At 48.4% G+C, this 14957-nt stretch overlaps 1 protein-coding gene across 1 annotated transcript in view; it reads left to right on the top strand.

Annotated features, from left to right (window-relative positions):
• Positions 1-12352, top strand: part of TGM1 (transglutaminase 1) — a 45904-nt gene extending 33552 nt beyond the window's left edge. The window contains exons 7-15 of the mRNA XM_054995001.1: positions 1035-1209; positions 2322-2460; positions 2580-2683; positions 6100-6188; positions 6759-6912; positions 7109-7390; positions 9202-9362; positions 9894-10030; positions 10757-12352. Coding sequence (XP_054850976.1) covers positions 1035-1209; positions 2322-2460; positions 2580-2683; positions 6100-6188; positions 6759-6912; positions 7109-7390; positions 9202-9362; positions 9894-10030; positions 10757-11159 — 1644 coding nt within the window. The 3' untranslated portion in view covers positions 11160-12352. The remainder of the gene's footprint in view (positions 1-1034; positions 1210-2321; positions 2461-2579; positions 2684-6099; positions 6189-6758; positions 6913-7108; positions 7391-9201; positions 9363-9893; positions 10031-10756) is intronic.
• The last annotated feature ends 2605 nt before the right edge of the window (positions 12353-14957 follow it).

Raw genomic sequence — 14957 nt, 5'->3', positions numbered from 1 at the left:
CTTGTTTGCCGCTGCTTTCTGCACTGCAAAAAAAGGATGCATGTCCCCGACAGCCGTTGTCTTTGTAGGCTGTAATGGTAGGGTTGCCAGGTCCAGGTTGGGAAATTCCTGGAGATTTGGGGGGGGGGAGCCTAGAGAAGGCGGGGTTTGGGGAGGGGAGGAACCTCAGTGGGGTATAATGCCATAGAGTTCACCCTTCAGAGCAGCCATTTTCTCCAGGGCAATTGGTCTCTGTTGCCTGGAGATCAGTTGTAATTCCGGGAGATCTCCAGCTACCACCTGGAGGCTGGCAACCCTATGTAATGGCTACCCAGCACCCTTACAGCCTTGGACCATCTGTTCTTGCCTCCCCTGTTCTTCAGCCCTGTGTGGCTGGTGCCAGTCTCAGTGGGACGAGACCAACATCAGCACCAGAATGCTTCTTGGTTTCAAGAGAAAAAAAATGGGGATGGACCAAGATTGGGGAGAGCTGGGTTCAAGCCTCCATTTGGCCATAAGGCTCACTCGGTCACCCTGGGCCACCTACTCTCTTTCAGCCTATCCCACCTTGCAGGTTTGTTGTGAAGAAAAATGGAAGGGGAAATCCATGTGTGCCACTCTAGCTCCTTGGAGGAAAAATGGGATTAAAATATAACAAACTTGGCTAAAATGTATTTATTTACTTCCTTTATTGAGATTCAAGGCAGATTACAGAATTATGAGAACAGTGCAAAAAAAAAAAAAGACCAGGCCGTTTCTACACGGCTTACCTTCCCTCGGAACGACCCAGAACATCGCACAAAAACTGCAGAAGATCACGTTTTCTCGTACAAGATTTGTGCGACGTCGCACAAATCTTGCATGACAAAAGCAGTAGCAGTAGCACCTTCAAAAGGCCTTACTCAGATGAGTGAAGCTGTCGTAGCGGAACATATCAAGAGAGGCAAAGAGGGGAAATGCAAGCCTTAGCTCTGAGCATTTTCAGGGGGGGAGGGTTCTCTTTTCCCTTGAGCTAACCAGAAAGTTAATTTTTTAAATTTTTTACTCTCTCTCAGGTGAACTCTCTGGATGACAACGGAGTCCTGGTAGGAAACTGGACGGGCGACTATTCCCGCGGCACCAACCCCTCGGCCTGGGTAGGCAGCCGAGACATCCTCCTGAAGTATCACAAGACGGGCTACCCCGTGCTCTACGGACAGTGCTGGGTGTTTGCCGGAGTTGTGACTACAGGTAGCTATCGAGGGGCAAGGGGATAGCAGAATGGGAGCAGGCCATAGGAGTGAGAAGGAAGGTGGGGAAATTGAGACAGTGGAAAGGAGAAAAAGGAAGGATGGGAGGGAGGAAGAGGGAGGGGAGAGAAACCCGAAGAGATGCTGAATGGATAGGTGTGTGCGTGTTATGTGCTGTCGAGTCGCCTCTGACCTATGGCGACCCTATGAAGGAAAGACTTCCAGAACATCCTCTCATTAACAGACTTGCTCAAATCTTGCAAACTGGAGAATGTAGCTTCTTTTATTGAGTCCAGCCATCTCGTTTTAGGTCTTCCTCTTTTCCTTCTGCCTTCCGCTTTTTCCAGCATTATTGACTTTTCCAGAGAATCTTGTCTTCTCATAGTGTGACCAAAGTACGATAGCCTCAGGGCCAAGCTACACATGATGAATGACACTTGAACAGCAAGTGGATTGAGTGGAGGGCAAGTGAACAGGGAGAAATACACTTGCTGTTCAAGTGTCATTCGTCATGTGTAGCTTGGCCCTCAGTTTTGTCATTTTAGCTTCTAGGGAGAATTCAGGCTTGATTTGACCCAGTACCCACTTATTTGTCTTTGGGGCTGTCCATGGTATCCACAAAACTCTCCTCCAGCACCACATTTCAAATGAATCAATTTTCTTCCCGTCAGCTTTCTTCACTGTCCAGCTTTCACATCTATACATAGCAATGGGGGAACACCACAGTCTGGATTATCTTGATCTTGGTTCCCAGAGAGACATCTTTATCTTTAAGGATTTTCTCTAGCTCCCTCACAGCTGCTCTTCCAAGTCTCAATCTTCTTCTGATTTCTTCATTGCAGTCTCCCTTTTGGTTATGATCCTAAACACAAACACACAGTTTCCCTTAGTGGCATTTCTCAGGGAAGCGGTTTGGTTCACAGCGCACCATTAGGGTTTTGCTTTGGTTGACTACCCACCATAAGTCTATATTTTCATGCTTCGCTTCAGTGCTGAGATTGTGTGTCCCGAACTCTGATATGATACAAAACTGGTCTGTGGGTGTTGGGGAGGCCGTTGCAGTTGAAGACAAGGGTCTCTCTGCTGACACGCTCTTTCTTCCCCTCTTCCCAGTGCTGCGGTGCTTGGGCATTGCCACGCGGACAGTCACCAACTACAACTCGGCGCATGACACAGACGTCAGCCTCACCATGGACATTTACTTTGATGAGAATATGAAACCCTTGGAGCACCTTAATGCCGACTCTGTCTGGTGAGAGGGTGTTGTTTGATTCTCCCGGCAGGGGTGCCTTAGGGAAGCGGTAGGAATGGAAATCAGCATTCCTATCACTGCCGTCTAACTAAAGTCCTCCCTTCCTCGTCTCAATGCAGGAATTTCCATGTCTGGAATGATTGCTGGATGACCCGTCCTGATCTGCCTTCAGGGTTTGATGGCTGGCAAGTAGTGGATGCCACTCCTCAAGAGTCAAGCAGTGGTAAGCGAGGGAGGAATGTCCCGAACGGTATTCAAGGTTGGGGAAGGCGGAGAGATTATTTATTTATTTATTTTATTGCACTTATATTCCACTCTCCCTGTAAAACCGGTTCAGAGAAGATCACATCAAAAATATAAAACAAGGTAGCATAATAGATTTTTTAAAATCTAACGAGTAAAACACAGTGGCATTCAAATTGCACAATCCTTCGACATCCAAGCCTGTGCGGTGGGTGGTGAGCTGTTAGATGTTGTACAGACCAGGGAGAGTGTCCCCCTCCTGGGAAGAGGCCGATGGGTGTGTGTGTGTTTCACTCACTTCAACCACCATATGCTTGGCAGAACATCTCCGTCTTAGAAGCCCAGCGAAATGATAGTAAGGCTGGTAATACAGCTGTTAAGCCAACATGGGGATCAGGGGACGTGAACAGCCAGTGTGGTTTCCACCTTGCCCCTGGCCTAGAACTCAGTCTGAACAACGGAGCAGCTCCCAGCCTGCCTCTGCCTGTCTTATTTGCCATCGGCAAACTGCATTGCCAGAATTAATGTCGCTACTTCACACGAGTGGCAATCCAGCTTCAACAAGACCCTGTTTGGGTCCTTCTGCCACACCGGTATCACTTTTAGATCAAGTCTTTCTCACACTGGAGTACTTCTGCCTGGAGAGGAGCAGAAGGAGGCCATGGTGGGGTTTTCTCTACTCCACCCCAGCCATACAAACACTAAGAATTTTGATGCCCTGGATAGCAGATTCCACATTGACGATTTGACAATACTGCCCGCTTCCAGGCCCTCAGAAGGTAGCCAGGGGTCAAATTTTTGTTTTAAAAAATTCTGACACTGGAGAACAGTCCCTCAGAACTGGAGAGAATGCTTCTCCCTTTAGATCCAGAGGAGTTAGCCGTGTTAATCTGTAGTTGCAAAATAGTAAAGAGTCCATTAGCACCTTTAATACTAACCAACTTTATTGTAGCATAAGCTTTCGAGAACCACAGCTTTCTTCATCAGAAGCATCGTCAGATGCATCTGATGCAGAGAGCTGTGGTCAGGGCTTTTTTTCCGGGAAAAGAGGTGGTGGAACTCAGTGGGTCGCCCTCAGATAAAATGATCACATGGCTGGTGGCCCCGCCCCCTGATCTCCAGACAGAAGGGAGTCTAGATTGCCCTCCACGCCGCTCGGCGGTGCAGAGGGCAATCTAAACTCCCCTCTGTCTGGAGATCAGGGGGTGGGGCCACCAGCCATGTGACCATTTTCAAGAGGTTCGGGAACTCCGTTCCACCGTGTTCCAGCTGAAAAAAAGCCCTGGCTGTGGTTCTCGAAAGCTGACAGTGCATCTGACAAAGAGAGTTGTGGTTCTTGAAAGCTGACAGTGCATCTGACAAAAAGAGCTGTGGTTCTCGAAAGCTTATGCTATAAATAATTTGGTTAGTCTTAAAGGTGCTCCTGGACTCTTTACTATCCCCCATTAAGGGAATCGGCCTTTATTTAAAACACAAATACATAAGGAGAAAGTGGCTCTGAAGCTTTTTTTCTCCTTTTGAGTAATACGCATTTGGAAGACGGGACCTGCTCTCTGCAGTTATGTGCATAATGTTCACACACTGACACACACTTTAATGCAAGTTGTCAGGATATTTCCTAAAGGAGGCCAAGAATGCCTTTTAGTCTGCGATGCGGGATCTGCTACAAAAAGTAGCACTTCGCACTTAGCCGTCTCCCATGCGTAAGGGACCCAGCCTCCTTCCCCAGTCCCACCAGCCTCCATCAGCCAATCCCGAACTTACAGAGGTGGCTGGGAAGGGAAAGGGGCTATTCCAATCGCAAAGAGCTAATTCTCCCAGGTCCAGGCTCTGTGTGTGTGTGTGTGTGTGTGTGTGTGTGTGTGTGTGTACACACACACACACACACACACATCTATATCTATATCTAGGGCTCATTTTGAGGGGGAACGTGCAGGAACGCAGGTGGGTCAAAGAGGTCACATGTCAGGTGGCCCCACCCACCTGACTCTCAGCCATTTTGGGCCCGGATTGGGCCTCTGACGGGTGGTGGATCACTCTCCCACTCAGCAGCGGCCTGATCCTGACCATTTTGGGCCCCTTTTCAGCCGTTTTCAGCCCCTTTTTGCCACTTTGGGCCCAATTTCAGCCCTGAATGGCCAGGATTGGGTCCAAAACAGCCAGGATAGGTGATGTCAGGGGGTGTGGCATATGCAAATCAGTTATGCCAATGACACACTTCCAGTGATGGCTATGAGTTATGCTAATGAGTATGCTAATGAGTTCCTCCAGCTCTTTTTCTACAAAATGACCCCTGTCTATATCTATATCTATATCTATATCTATATCTATATCTATATCTATATCTATATCTATATCTATATCTATATCTATATCTCCCTGGCAAGTAATTCACAAGGCCAACTTAAATACAAAACATAACATTTATTAAAACAAAATCATATCTGAGCATGTGTCAATGCAGACATCACTCTTTCATTCAACTTCTGGCATGGGGGAAAAAAACCAATAAAAGATTAAACCGATCTAACTAGCCTTACTAACTAAGAACTGAAAGCTAGCTTCCTAATAAACTTCACATTAAATTCCCCGTATCACCGCCTCTCGCCCTGTTCCCAGCATAAGTCCATTCCTACTTGATCAGGGCAATAGTGAGGAGTAGCACAGAGCAGCCAGCCACCTCTTCTTAACAACCGAGGCTTATACTCCGTCCTGCATCCTAGCATCCTTTTCTCTCCTTCCCAAGGCAAGAAACAGGCTTTTTCAAGCCCCTCAAGCCAATCACAATTCTTTTACCTGGCTTGGCCGACTGCCAGGATGTAACCTTGACGGGATATCGATTGCAGCTTGCTTCAGCTTCTAATGCCACGCAGGTTAGGGCAACTCCCACACCAAAGGAGCCCCAGGCTGGCTTAGTCAGCAAATACAAGAAAACACTCTGACCTAAAGTCCGGTAAAGCTTGCTACCAGAGAAAGCACAACTTAATATTTTAAAGGAGCTAACAAAAGGCTATTCCTTATACCATATTCTTAATTTTCATCTTGAGATACTGGAAAACATGTGGCCAGGACAGCAGGATTTGAATCCAGTGGCACCTTAGAGACCAGCAAGATTTTCAGAGTATGAGCTTTCGAGAGACAAAGAAGAAGGGAGTTCTGACTCTCAAAAGCTTACATCCTGAAAAACTTGTTGGTGTCTAAGATGCCACTGGATTCGAATCCTGCTGTTCCACTGCAGACCGATATGGCTGCCCACCTAAACTAACCTCAGTGTTGCCAGGAGTCTACAGGAGATCTTTGTGTACTCCCAAAAGGTTGTGAGACAGGATTCCCTCTCATGGCTCTGCACCGTTTCCAGAGCTGATCTTCTCTCTGCTTTCCTTCTTTCCCCTACAGGCATCTTCTGCTGTGGACCCTGCTCCGTAGAGGCCATCAAGAACGGCTTGGTCTACATGAAATATGATGCCTCCTTCTGCTTTGCTGAGGTATTTGTTCATGGGAACGTTATCAGAATAGGGTTCTTTATGGCCCTTCCTGGAGGTGACCATTTCTGCCACAGGCAGTTTCTTCAGGACCCTGGATAGCTCCTGATGAACATAGAAGTTGTTCCAAATGAGAGCCAAGCTGCAAGAGATGAATTACACAAGGAGGAGTGCATGAAGGGAGTCGCAATGTTAGCCGGGAAGCTGAGTTTTAAAAGAGATCGGAAGGCTTTGTTAATTTCCCCTCTCTACAGAGCCAAGGAGATGCTGTTCAGAGGGTTTATTAATTTCCTCTTTACCTCCCAAAGGCTCTGTCAGTTTCCCCTCCCCTTCTAAGAGGTGAAGAGGAAATAAACAAACCTTCTGAGCAGAGTTCTGTAGAGAGGGGAAATTAACAAAGTCTTCTGATCTCTTTTAAAACTCAGCTTCCTGGCTAACATTGAGACTCCCTTCACGTGCTCCTCCTCGTGTAATTCGTCTCTTGTAGCTTAGCTCTGAATTCAACACTCATCTGGGCCTGATAGGGACAACGGTGAGCGGCATTGCTGATAGTTTCTGGGGCGCTTTTTGCAGGTAAACAGTGACAAGGTGTATTGGCAGCGCCAATCTGATGGAAGTTTCAAGATAGTCTATGTGGAAGAGAAAGCCATTGGCCACCTGATCAGCACCAAAGCCGTGGGCTCCAACAAGCGTGACGACCTCACCAGCCTCTACAAACATCCCGAGGGTATGGTGATAAGGATTCCTCAGGAAGTAGGGTCCCTGTATGCTCATACTCTCTCAAATGAGCAGCTGAAATATTATCTGGGCTTTCAGTCTGGGGGTTCTTTTTGGTCCCCATGCATGCATAGTGCCCAGCTCTGCGAACAGATGGGCAACTCCCCTTCTCTAACACTCTCTCTTTGTGTCTGGTCTCTTCCCAGGGTCTGATGAGGAACGCAAAGCAGTGGAAACGGCTGCCAAACATGGCACCAAGGCCCACATCTACATCAACAAAGACTGGGGGGACGACATCTCGATGACGGTAGACACCCAAGATGCTTACACAGGGCAAGACATCACCCTGCGGATCAACCTGAAGAACAAAAGCAACATGCCCCGCAACATCTCGCTGAACCTCTTTGTGTCAGTCATGTACTACACCGGCGTAACGGGCAGCCATTTTAAGAAGGAGCAGCGGCAAGTCCAGATTCCAGCAAATGGAGGTACAACAGGTCAAACGTCTGGGGCGTGTCTTTATGAGGTGGCCCTCTGCCGCATTCAACCCTCAGAGGTGTATCCACGTGGCAGAGTCACCACGAACCATGGTTTCATGCAGCAAAAAAGCCTACGTGCGTTCATGATACCTGGCAAACCGCACATGGGATTGATGTTGTTCTCTGCAAAGCGACTTTGGTGTAGGAAATACATTTTGTGCAAAGCTCCTGAGATTAGCACAACGTCTCTCATTCCACTGACCTTTCAGCGGGTCATTCAGTCTGTGCCTTTGAGCTCTGAAGCTGCCTGTTGCCTTTGCTTACCTCCTCTAACTGGCAGCTGCACTTTGGGGTCTTGGGCAGAGAACGATCTTTCCTCAACACCTGCTACCAGACACTCTTTCAGTAGATATATCGGGGATTACACCTGGGACATTTTGGAAGCAAAGCCAATTTCCAGCATTCCTGGAATTAAGGAATATATAAAATTTCTGTCTGTGCCCTGGAAGAAGGGGGCTCCCCTTGCTTGTACAATTAAAGATGGAACGCTTCTTCATGTACCGTTGTTGGCGGGGGAAGTTGTTTTCTGTTAGAAGCAGGATTTACAGCAGGGTGCCCGTGTTAGAAAGCTCTGCCCCGGTGAGATCTGGCCGTGGAACACGCCATTGGAATGTTTACTCTCTGTAAATACTTTTCTTTTCTCTCAAGCTTTCAGACACCTCAGTTTGTTGATTTATTACATTGCGGCTCTTTTAGTATGAGACATTTGTTGAGATTTATATCTTGCCTGATTTGTTTTATGGCAGTTTTATATGGTTTTTATGGTGAGCCGCTCGAAAGAACTTGTTGACAAAAAAGATGGGTATAGATTGAAAGGCACAAATTAAATAGGCCTTTTGCAGGGAGAGCAAAGGCCAGATTTCTGCAGGCGCAGAAAGAGGTGGAAATTTGAGCCAGTTCTTCCTTCCTGTGGCAGCCCAAAATGCTCCCTGAAATACCTCTTCTGGGGAAAGAGAGGGAACCCTCCAGGAATAGCTTGGGGGGTGGAATTGGAGATCTCCTGCACTGGAGAGTGGAACTGGCAGAAATCAACCCCACCACTGCCCCTGCACCCACGGAAATCTACAAGGCATCCAAGCCGTGGGAAGAAACCATCTCCCGGGCCTTTCTCCGTCCCCTCCAATGCTCGTTTCTCATCCAAAGATCTTGGCCAGAGGGTTGGTTTGCCTCTGACTAAGAGTCTCTCTACACGAGACGCCTGGGCGCGTGTTCATCAAGTGCAGAGAGATGCATTGAGAGCTGGGAAGCATAGTTTAAAAAGAAAGAGCTGGTGGAGATCGCTCCGCAGAGGGTTTGTTAATTTCATCTTTGCCTCCCCAGAGGCTCTGTCAATTTCACCTCTCCAGACTAAAACTGTGTGGGATGGCAACCAGAGGGCAGTGAGGAATGGAAATAGGCTGGAGCTGCCTTCCAGAGCCAGGCTTGGACTTGGAGAGGTTATAATGGGCTGAAGTTTCCCTTCTGGCATTCCACAGCCCCTTCACACAGCTCCAGTGTATGGCAAAGTATTTGCCCTGCAGCCAGCTCTGTCTTTTTGAACTACCCTTCCCAGCTAGCATTGCATCTCCTGACCTGAGTTCTTCACATGTCAGATGTCTCGTGTAGAGAGACTCTAAAAGGCCACTGTCAGCATGCCAGAGTATGGGACTGGTGCCAACCCTGCGGCCACCACCAAACAAAAAGAGTATGATGCCCTCCATCTTCTCACGGTTGCTACCTTAGGCACACATCTCTGTAACTCCAAATCTGTCTCCCTCCAGCCCAGACTGTCCCGATGCTGATCTCATACGCTGAGTACAAGCCCCACTTGGTGGACCAGGGGGCCATGAAGCTTAGCATCTCCGGAAAAGTAGCCGAGACGGGTCAAACTCTCGCTAAAGAGCACACCTTCCGCCTGCGCACTCCAGATCTCACTCTGACGGTAAGACCAGATGCCAACGTCTCAGAAATTGAGGGCAGACCCAAAGTTGTCGATGAGTGAAAGGTTGGGGACTGAGGTCACAGAAACACTTCACGAGAAAATCTCTAAAGGGCTGGATTCTCCAGTTTCCTGACTCTGGTGCAGTTACTTCAACTTCACAAATGTTTATTCCAGAAAGGGCGATGGGGGGTGGGATTAGAGCAAGCAAGAGATTTATATTTCCTTTTGCCTGTTCCTGCGAATTCTACCAGAATACAGTTTGAGTGCAGAACGATCACAGAAAGGACAACCTGCCTAGAAAGCCAAAGAAAGGATATCTTTATGTGTCTGCACTGAATGTGACTCTCCTTCTGCGAACAAAGTGGGGGTCCTCTTCCCATGTGTTAAATGTGCGGTCCAGAAAATACAGTGTGACCCCAGAAGATGGGACAGCGTTAGCCTTTGTTCATGTGAACGCAGCCCAAAGGGTGTTTGTAACCTCTTCTTGTGCTTCCCGACCTGGGTTCACAGTCCTCGAATTCTCTTTCGCAGTTACTGGCCCCAGCCATTGTTGGACAAGAGACGCAAGTCCAGATCATCTTCAAAAACCCTCTTCCAGTCACGCTGACCGGCGCCATCTTCCACATGGAGGGATCCGGGCTTTCCACCCCGAATACGATGACAGTGGGGTGAGTGGTCCTTTGGACATCTGTCCATCACAAGGCTCCAGCGAATTACACACTAAGCCCCCCGGAATCTGCTTCCCTCCCAGAACTTGGGGCAGAATCCGGAAAGGGCTGCCTTTCCTCAAGCAGTCAAACAGTATTTCCATCCAACAAATTCCCCCCTTCCCTGTGCCCCCCTCCAATTATTGTACTTTTGGATTTCATTTGCAGTGCGCAATCTAAATGTCTTGCTTCAAGGCCTCCCTTAGAGAGGGGAGCCCCTTGGGAACCTGCCTTCCATGCACACACACACATACACACTTTTGTAGTGAGACTAGTTAATGCATTTGCAAATGTTATATGCAGGGCTTTTTTTCAACAAGAACGTGGTGGAATGGAGTTCCGGAACCTCATGAAAATGGTCACATGGCTGGAGATCAGGGGGCGGGGCCACCAGCCATGTGACCATTTTCTCCGAGGGCAACCCACTGAGTTCCACCACCTCTTTTTCCAGGAAAAAAAGCCCAGGTTATATGAATATTGCAGATGTGTGATGTGTGTCTAGTCTCTGTCCAATGAATATCCCCAGCTGGACCCCTACAGATATGGGGTCAGAGGGCAGGTTTTACCATCTCCAAGCTGACTCAGAATCTCTCTGACACATTAATTTCTGCCCCTTTCCTTCCCTCTCTCCCATACCTGGCTCCACGGCTTCTGAAGACACCTGACTCTCCTCTGTTTTCTTTGCAGGGACATCGGCCCGCACCAAACGGTGAAGCTGCGCCAGTGTTTCACGCCACTGCGCCCAGGCCGTCGCCAGCTGGTGGCCAGTCTGGACAGCCCACAGCTCTCCCAGGTCCATGGAGTGCTGACGATCGATGTGGCCCCAGGGTCTGCGGTGGGCCCATCGGATCCTCCTGCCCCTTCTCGGGCCTCCCCTGCTCCCGCTCGGCATTCTCCTGCCCTTTCCCGAGACTCTCCGGGTAGGCAGCCCACCAACCGCGGCAGCCCCGCCAATGCTCGAGTATCTCCAGCTCGGGGATCCCCATCCCGGGGATCTCCATCCCGCCAGCCAGATCCCCGGGGATCTCCCAACGTTCGTGGGTCGCCTGGTGTTGTTCGCAGAGGAGAGCGGACTGGGCGCCCTGTCTGAGCCAGGCTTTAGTTGCTATGTACTGTATATCTACAATGCCAGCAGAAGTGGGGGGCAAGAGGGGGTAAAGGGGGCCCTGTCTGAGCCATGGAACCACAGCAGTAGGGGGGAGGTAGCTGGAAACTGGATCACCCAGATCCCATCCCAGAGAATCTCCCATCTGTCCACGGAGAGAGTCCGCCATACCATCTCTCGTTCCACCCTATTTACATTAGTCCTGCTGTCGCCACCCCACCCTCTTTACAATCTCCCCCCCCCATTTAGATTCCTTATCTCACTTGCTCTGTGTGTTCATCCACTCATGTCGCCCCCCTGAACTGTAATCTACCCTTTCTGTCCCCGTACAGAATCACCAGTCCTGCCCACAGTCTCCTGGCACCAATTTCACTTGTTGCACCCTTGTGCTTACTTATGACTTCACCCCTTTTGCTCACTTCCTCCCTCCCTGGTTCCTGCCATCAGCACCGTGTTCTTGCCACAAGCCCTCACCCTGTCGCTGTCCAGGATCCCCTATAAGTTTGGCCCTGATTTCCATCCAACCCCACACCGTTTCCCCACCGTTTCCCCAACACACTCCGATCTGCTCCCAGTGATGCACACAGCTCTAAAAGGCCCGCCACTTTTCATTTATAGCTTTGCTGGTTTTTAGCCTCTCCAAGGTAAACACGAGAGCTGCTCCTGAGCCCGGTCTTCCAGATCTGTCCCTACCAGATCTACTGGAATTACCTCTCCTGTGCAGAAAGCAGGACCGCAGCTTCTGTCCCCCGCCCCAACCCACTTTCGGGAGGTGAATTTGTATAGGTTGGGGTGGGAGCGTTCAGGAATCTCCGTAAAAAATGCACCTGATGGAAAGAAACGGAGAAAGGATAAGCCGCTGTAAGATATATATTGACCAGCCGTCGCTGGCTCGCCTTTGCTCACTTATTTAAATGCTTGCACCTTTTAAAGGAGCTGAGGGCCTCCCTTGCCTTGCACTGAAGCTGAGCTTTTAAAGGAACATATGAGCACTGGGGGTGGGGGTGGGTGGGAACGCACAGCAATGCATGCCAAGGCGGGTGGCAGCCCGGCATGATGATTTATGGCAAGATTTTAAAAAACCATTTTGCATTTAAACTACATGGAAATGAACAACGCCAAACAAAATGCTGTGATTTTTTTTCACACAAATATAGGTATTTATTTGAAAATAAATGGTTTTTAACTCAAAACACGTTTTGTTTCCTTGTTGTGTGGACTTTGTTGCAAGACTGTGGACAGGTTTAAGTTTAGAATCCCAACCAGAGGTGGCATGTTGGGGGCATGAAAGTCTGCGAAGTTGGTTTGTGGGCAACAGAGTTCCTCCACATCACATCTTTTCTCCAATCAGCATTCATACATGGAACTATAATTCCCATGACTTAACATGTCTCATCCACTGCCACTCCTTACGATCATTCTCACCTAAGGTTGCTAGTTCCAAATTGGGAAATTCCTGGAGATTTGGGAGGTAGAAACTGGAGAGGGCAGGGTTTGGGGAGTGGGGGGGACCTCAGTGGGATATAATTCCATAGCCACTACCCTCCAAAGCAGCCATTTTCTCCAAGAGAACTGATCTCTGTGGACTGGAGATCAGTTGTAATTCCAGGAGATTTCCAGCCACCACCTGGAGGCTGGCATCCTATGTTCACCTCATTCTGCTTGAAAGGATTTTGACTTAGCTAGACTACAAACTAAGGGCCAGTTTCAGGTAGTGGTTAAAAGCAGCAGAACTCTAATCTGGAGAACCAGGTTTGATTCCCCACTCCTCCGCTTGAAGCCAGGTGGGCGACTTTGGGTCAGTCACAGCTTCTCGGAGCTCTCTCAGCCCCACCCACCTCACAGGGTGATTGTCATGAGGATAATAATAACACACTTTGTAAAATGCTCTGAGTGGGCATTAAATTGTTCTGACAGGCAATATATAGATCCAATGGTGGTGTTATAAGAGCCAGGGGGTGCATCGCAGGGTGCCCTGTGTGCTGCCAATAAAGACAGCATGCGAGGAGAGAATATTTTTTTAAACAAGTTGTTACCTATTCTAGGTAAGGACAAGTTATAATTCTACATCAAACATCCCAATCGTGCCTGTAACGATTACTGAAACTCTACATCTCCCATGACGTACTGCACCTTAATTGTGACAGTGGTGTTGGGGGGGTCTCCCCTGCCTTGCTCCTTTCGTCTTATATCACTGCGCTGAAAGTCTGTGTTCTCATGAAGAGTTGCTTACCTTAAGCAGTAGGAAGGCCTTTCTCCCCTGGAAAACCACAGGCCGCTTCTTGGCTCTGGGTTTTATAATTATACACAATGTGTAACTCAGGAAAAGGGAGCAAGCACCAACAAAATCAATTCATGTCTACACAAAGAAAGTCGAGAGACTCTTTGAAAGCACAACGTGTCCTGAAAATATTTACCCTCCTTCCAGTTTGCTTGTTGCTCTTCTGGGACAGGACAAGACAACCAAAACAATTTCCATGTAACTCCTGGGAAGGGTAGCTTGAACCCATGCACGATTAACCTGTAGAACTCGCTGCCTTAAGGTTGCCTGATGACCATGAGTGTAGATTAATTTGAAAGGGGATTAGACACATTCATGGAACAGAGGTCCATCAATGGGCAATAGCCTCAATGAATAAATAGAGCCTCCATATTCAGAGGCAGTATATCTATGAATGCAACTGCTGGAGGGAGGACAATAATAGCTGCAAGCTTTGGTCAATGGCCTCTGCACCCCGCAGGCTTTTCTGGACATCTGTTCAGCTTCTAGGGTTGCCAGCCTCCAGGCGGAACCTGGAATTCTGGAATTACAACTTCCTTCCAGACTATAGAGATCAGTTCCCCTGGAGGAAAAGACAACTACGGAGGGCAGGCTTTGTGTTATATTATACAGCCTAGGAGAAACTGAAGCCCTAGAGTGACATCCCATGTTCACTGAACTCGACCTTCCCCAGGCATTGTTCAAAACCTCCAGGAATTTCCGAAACCAGAGTTGGCAACCTTTCTGTTGCAAAAATGCTTTGGTTCGTTTTGACCTGATTCTTTTGCCCAATAATTGCATCAAGAGTTGGAGAACTTTGAAGAGGAAAAGCTTTTATTTCATGAAATAAGGGGGCTGAGTTTCGAGCAAGTAAGCCCACCCGAGAAAGGTGGGAGGGGGCATCTTTTATACCTTGTTCTTTCCGAGCCAAAGCCTCTGTTGGGAGGAAAGCCCACCTCTTTTTGCTTCTCTACTCCAGTGGAGTTTTCCATCTCCCTTATCTAGCTAGCTTCAGCCATTTGCGTTTACTGCTTCTACTGTCTTGCTGTCTAAACTGTTTCCTGCACAGTTACACATTCAAGGCCAAGCAACCAAACTGTTTTGTGTTTCAAGCTAGCAAGAAAAATGGCTGCGCTTTTGGTCACCTTTTCAGCTACTGTGGGAAAGAAGATTCTGCCCCACATTGACTTTTGGTCTGATCTAGTTGTTATGATGTGAAATCAACACATGCTCAGAAAAACTTTTGCTGAGTAGTTCCCTAGTTGCCAAATCCTGAGCTGTATCCCTGTTGAGATTTCACCCTAGGGAATAACTGGTTAAGCAGTGGTTAAGTGATTGGGTTCCAAAGTATCCCTCTGCTGGTTTGATCTCCCACTACTGCCCTGAGCTGTGCAGGTGGCCTTGGGTCAGCCACTCCTCTCAGTCCAGCTTCCCCACTGTATTGAAGGGATAATAACAACACTGACTTCGTTCACCACTCTGAATGGGGCACTAATCTGTCTAGAAGGGGGGGGGTATATAAA

This window comes from Eublepharis macularius, chromosome 12 (assembly GCF_028583425.1).
Source record: "Eublepharis macularius isolate TG4126 chromosome 12, MPM_Emac_v1.0, whole genome shotgun sequence".
Classification (NCBI taxonomy): Eukaryota; Metazoa; Chordata; class Lepidosauria; order Squamata; family Eublepharidae; genus Eublepharis; species Eublepharis macularius.
This window is presented reverse-complemented; position numbering and strand designations above follow the sequence as displayed.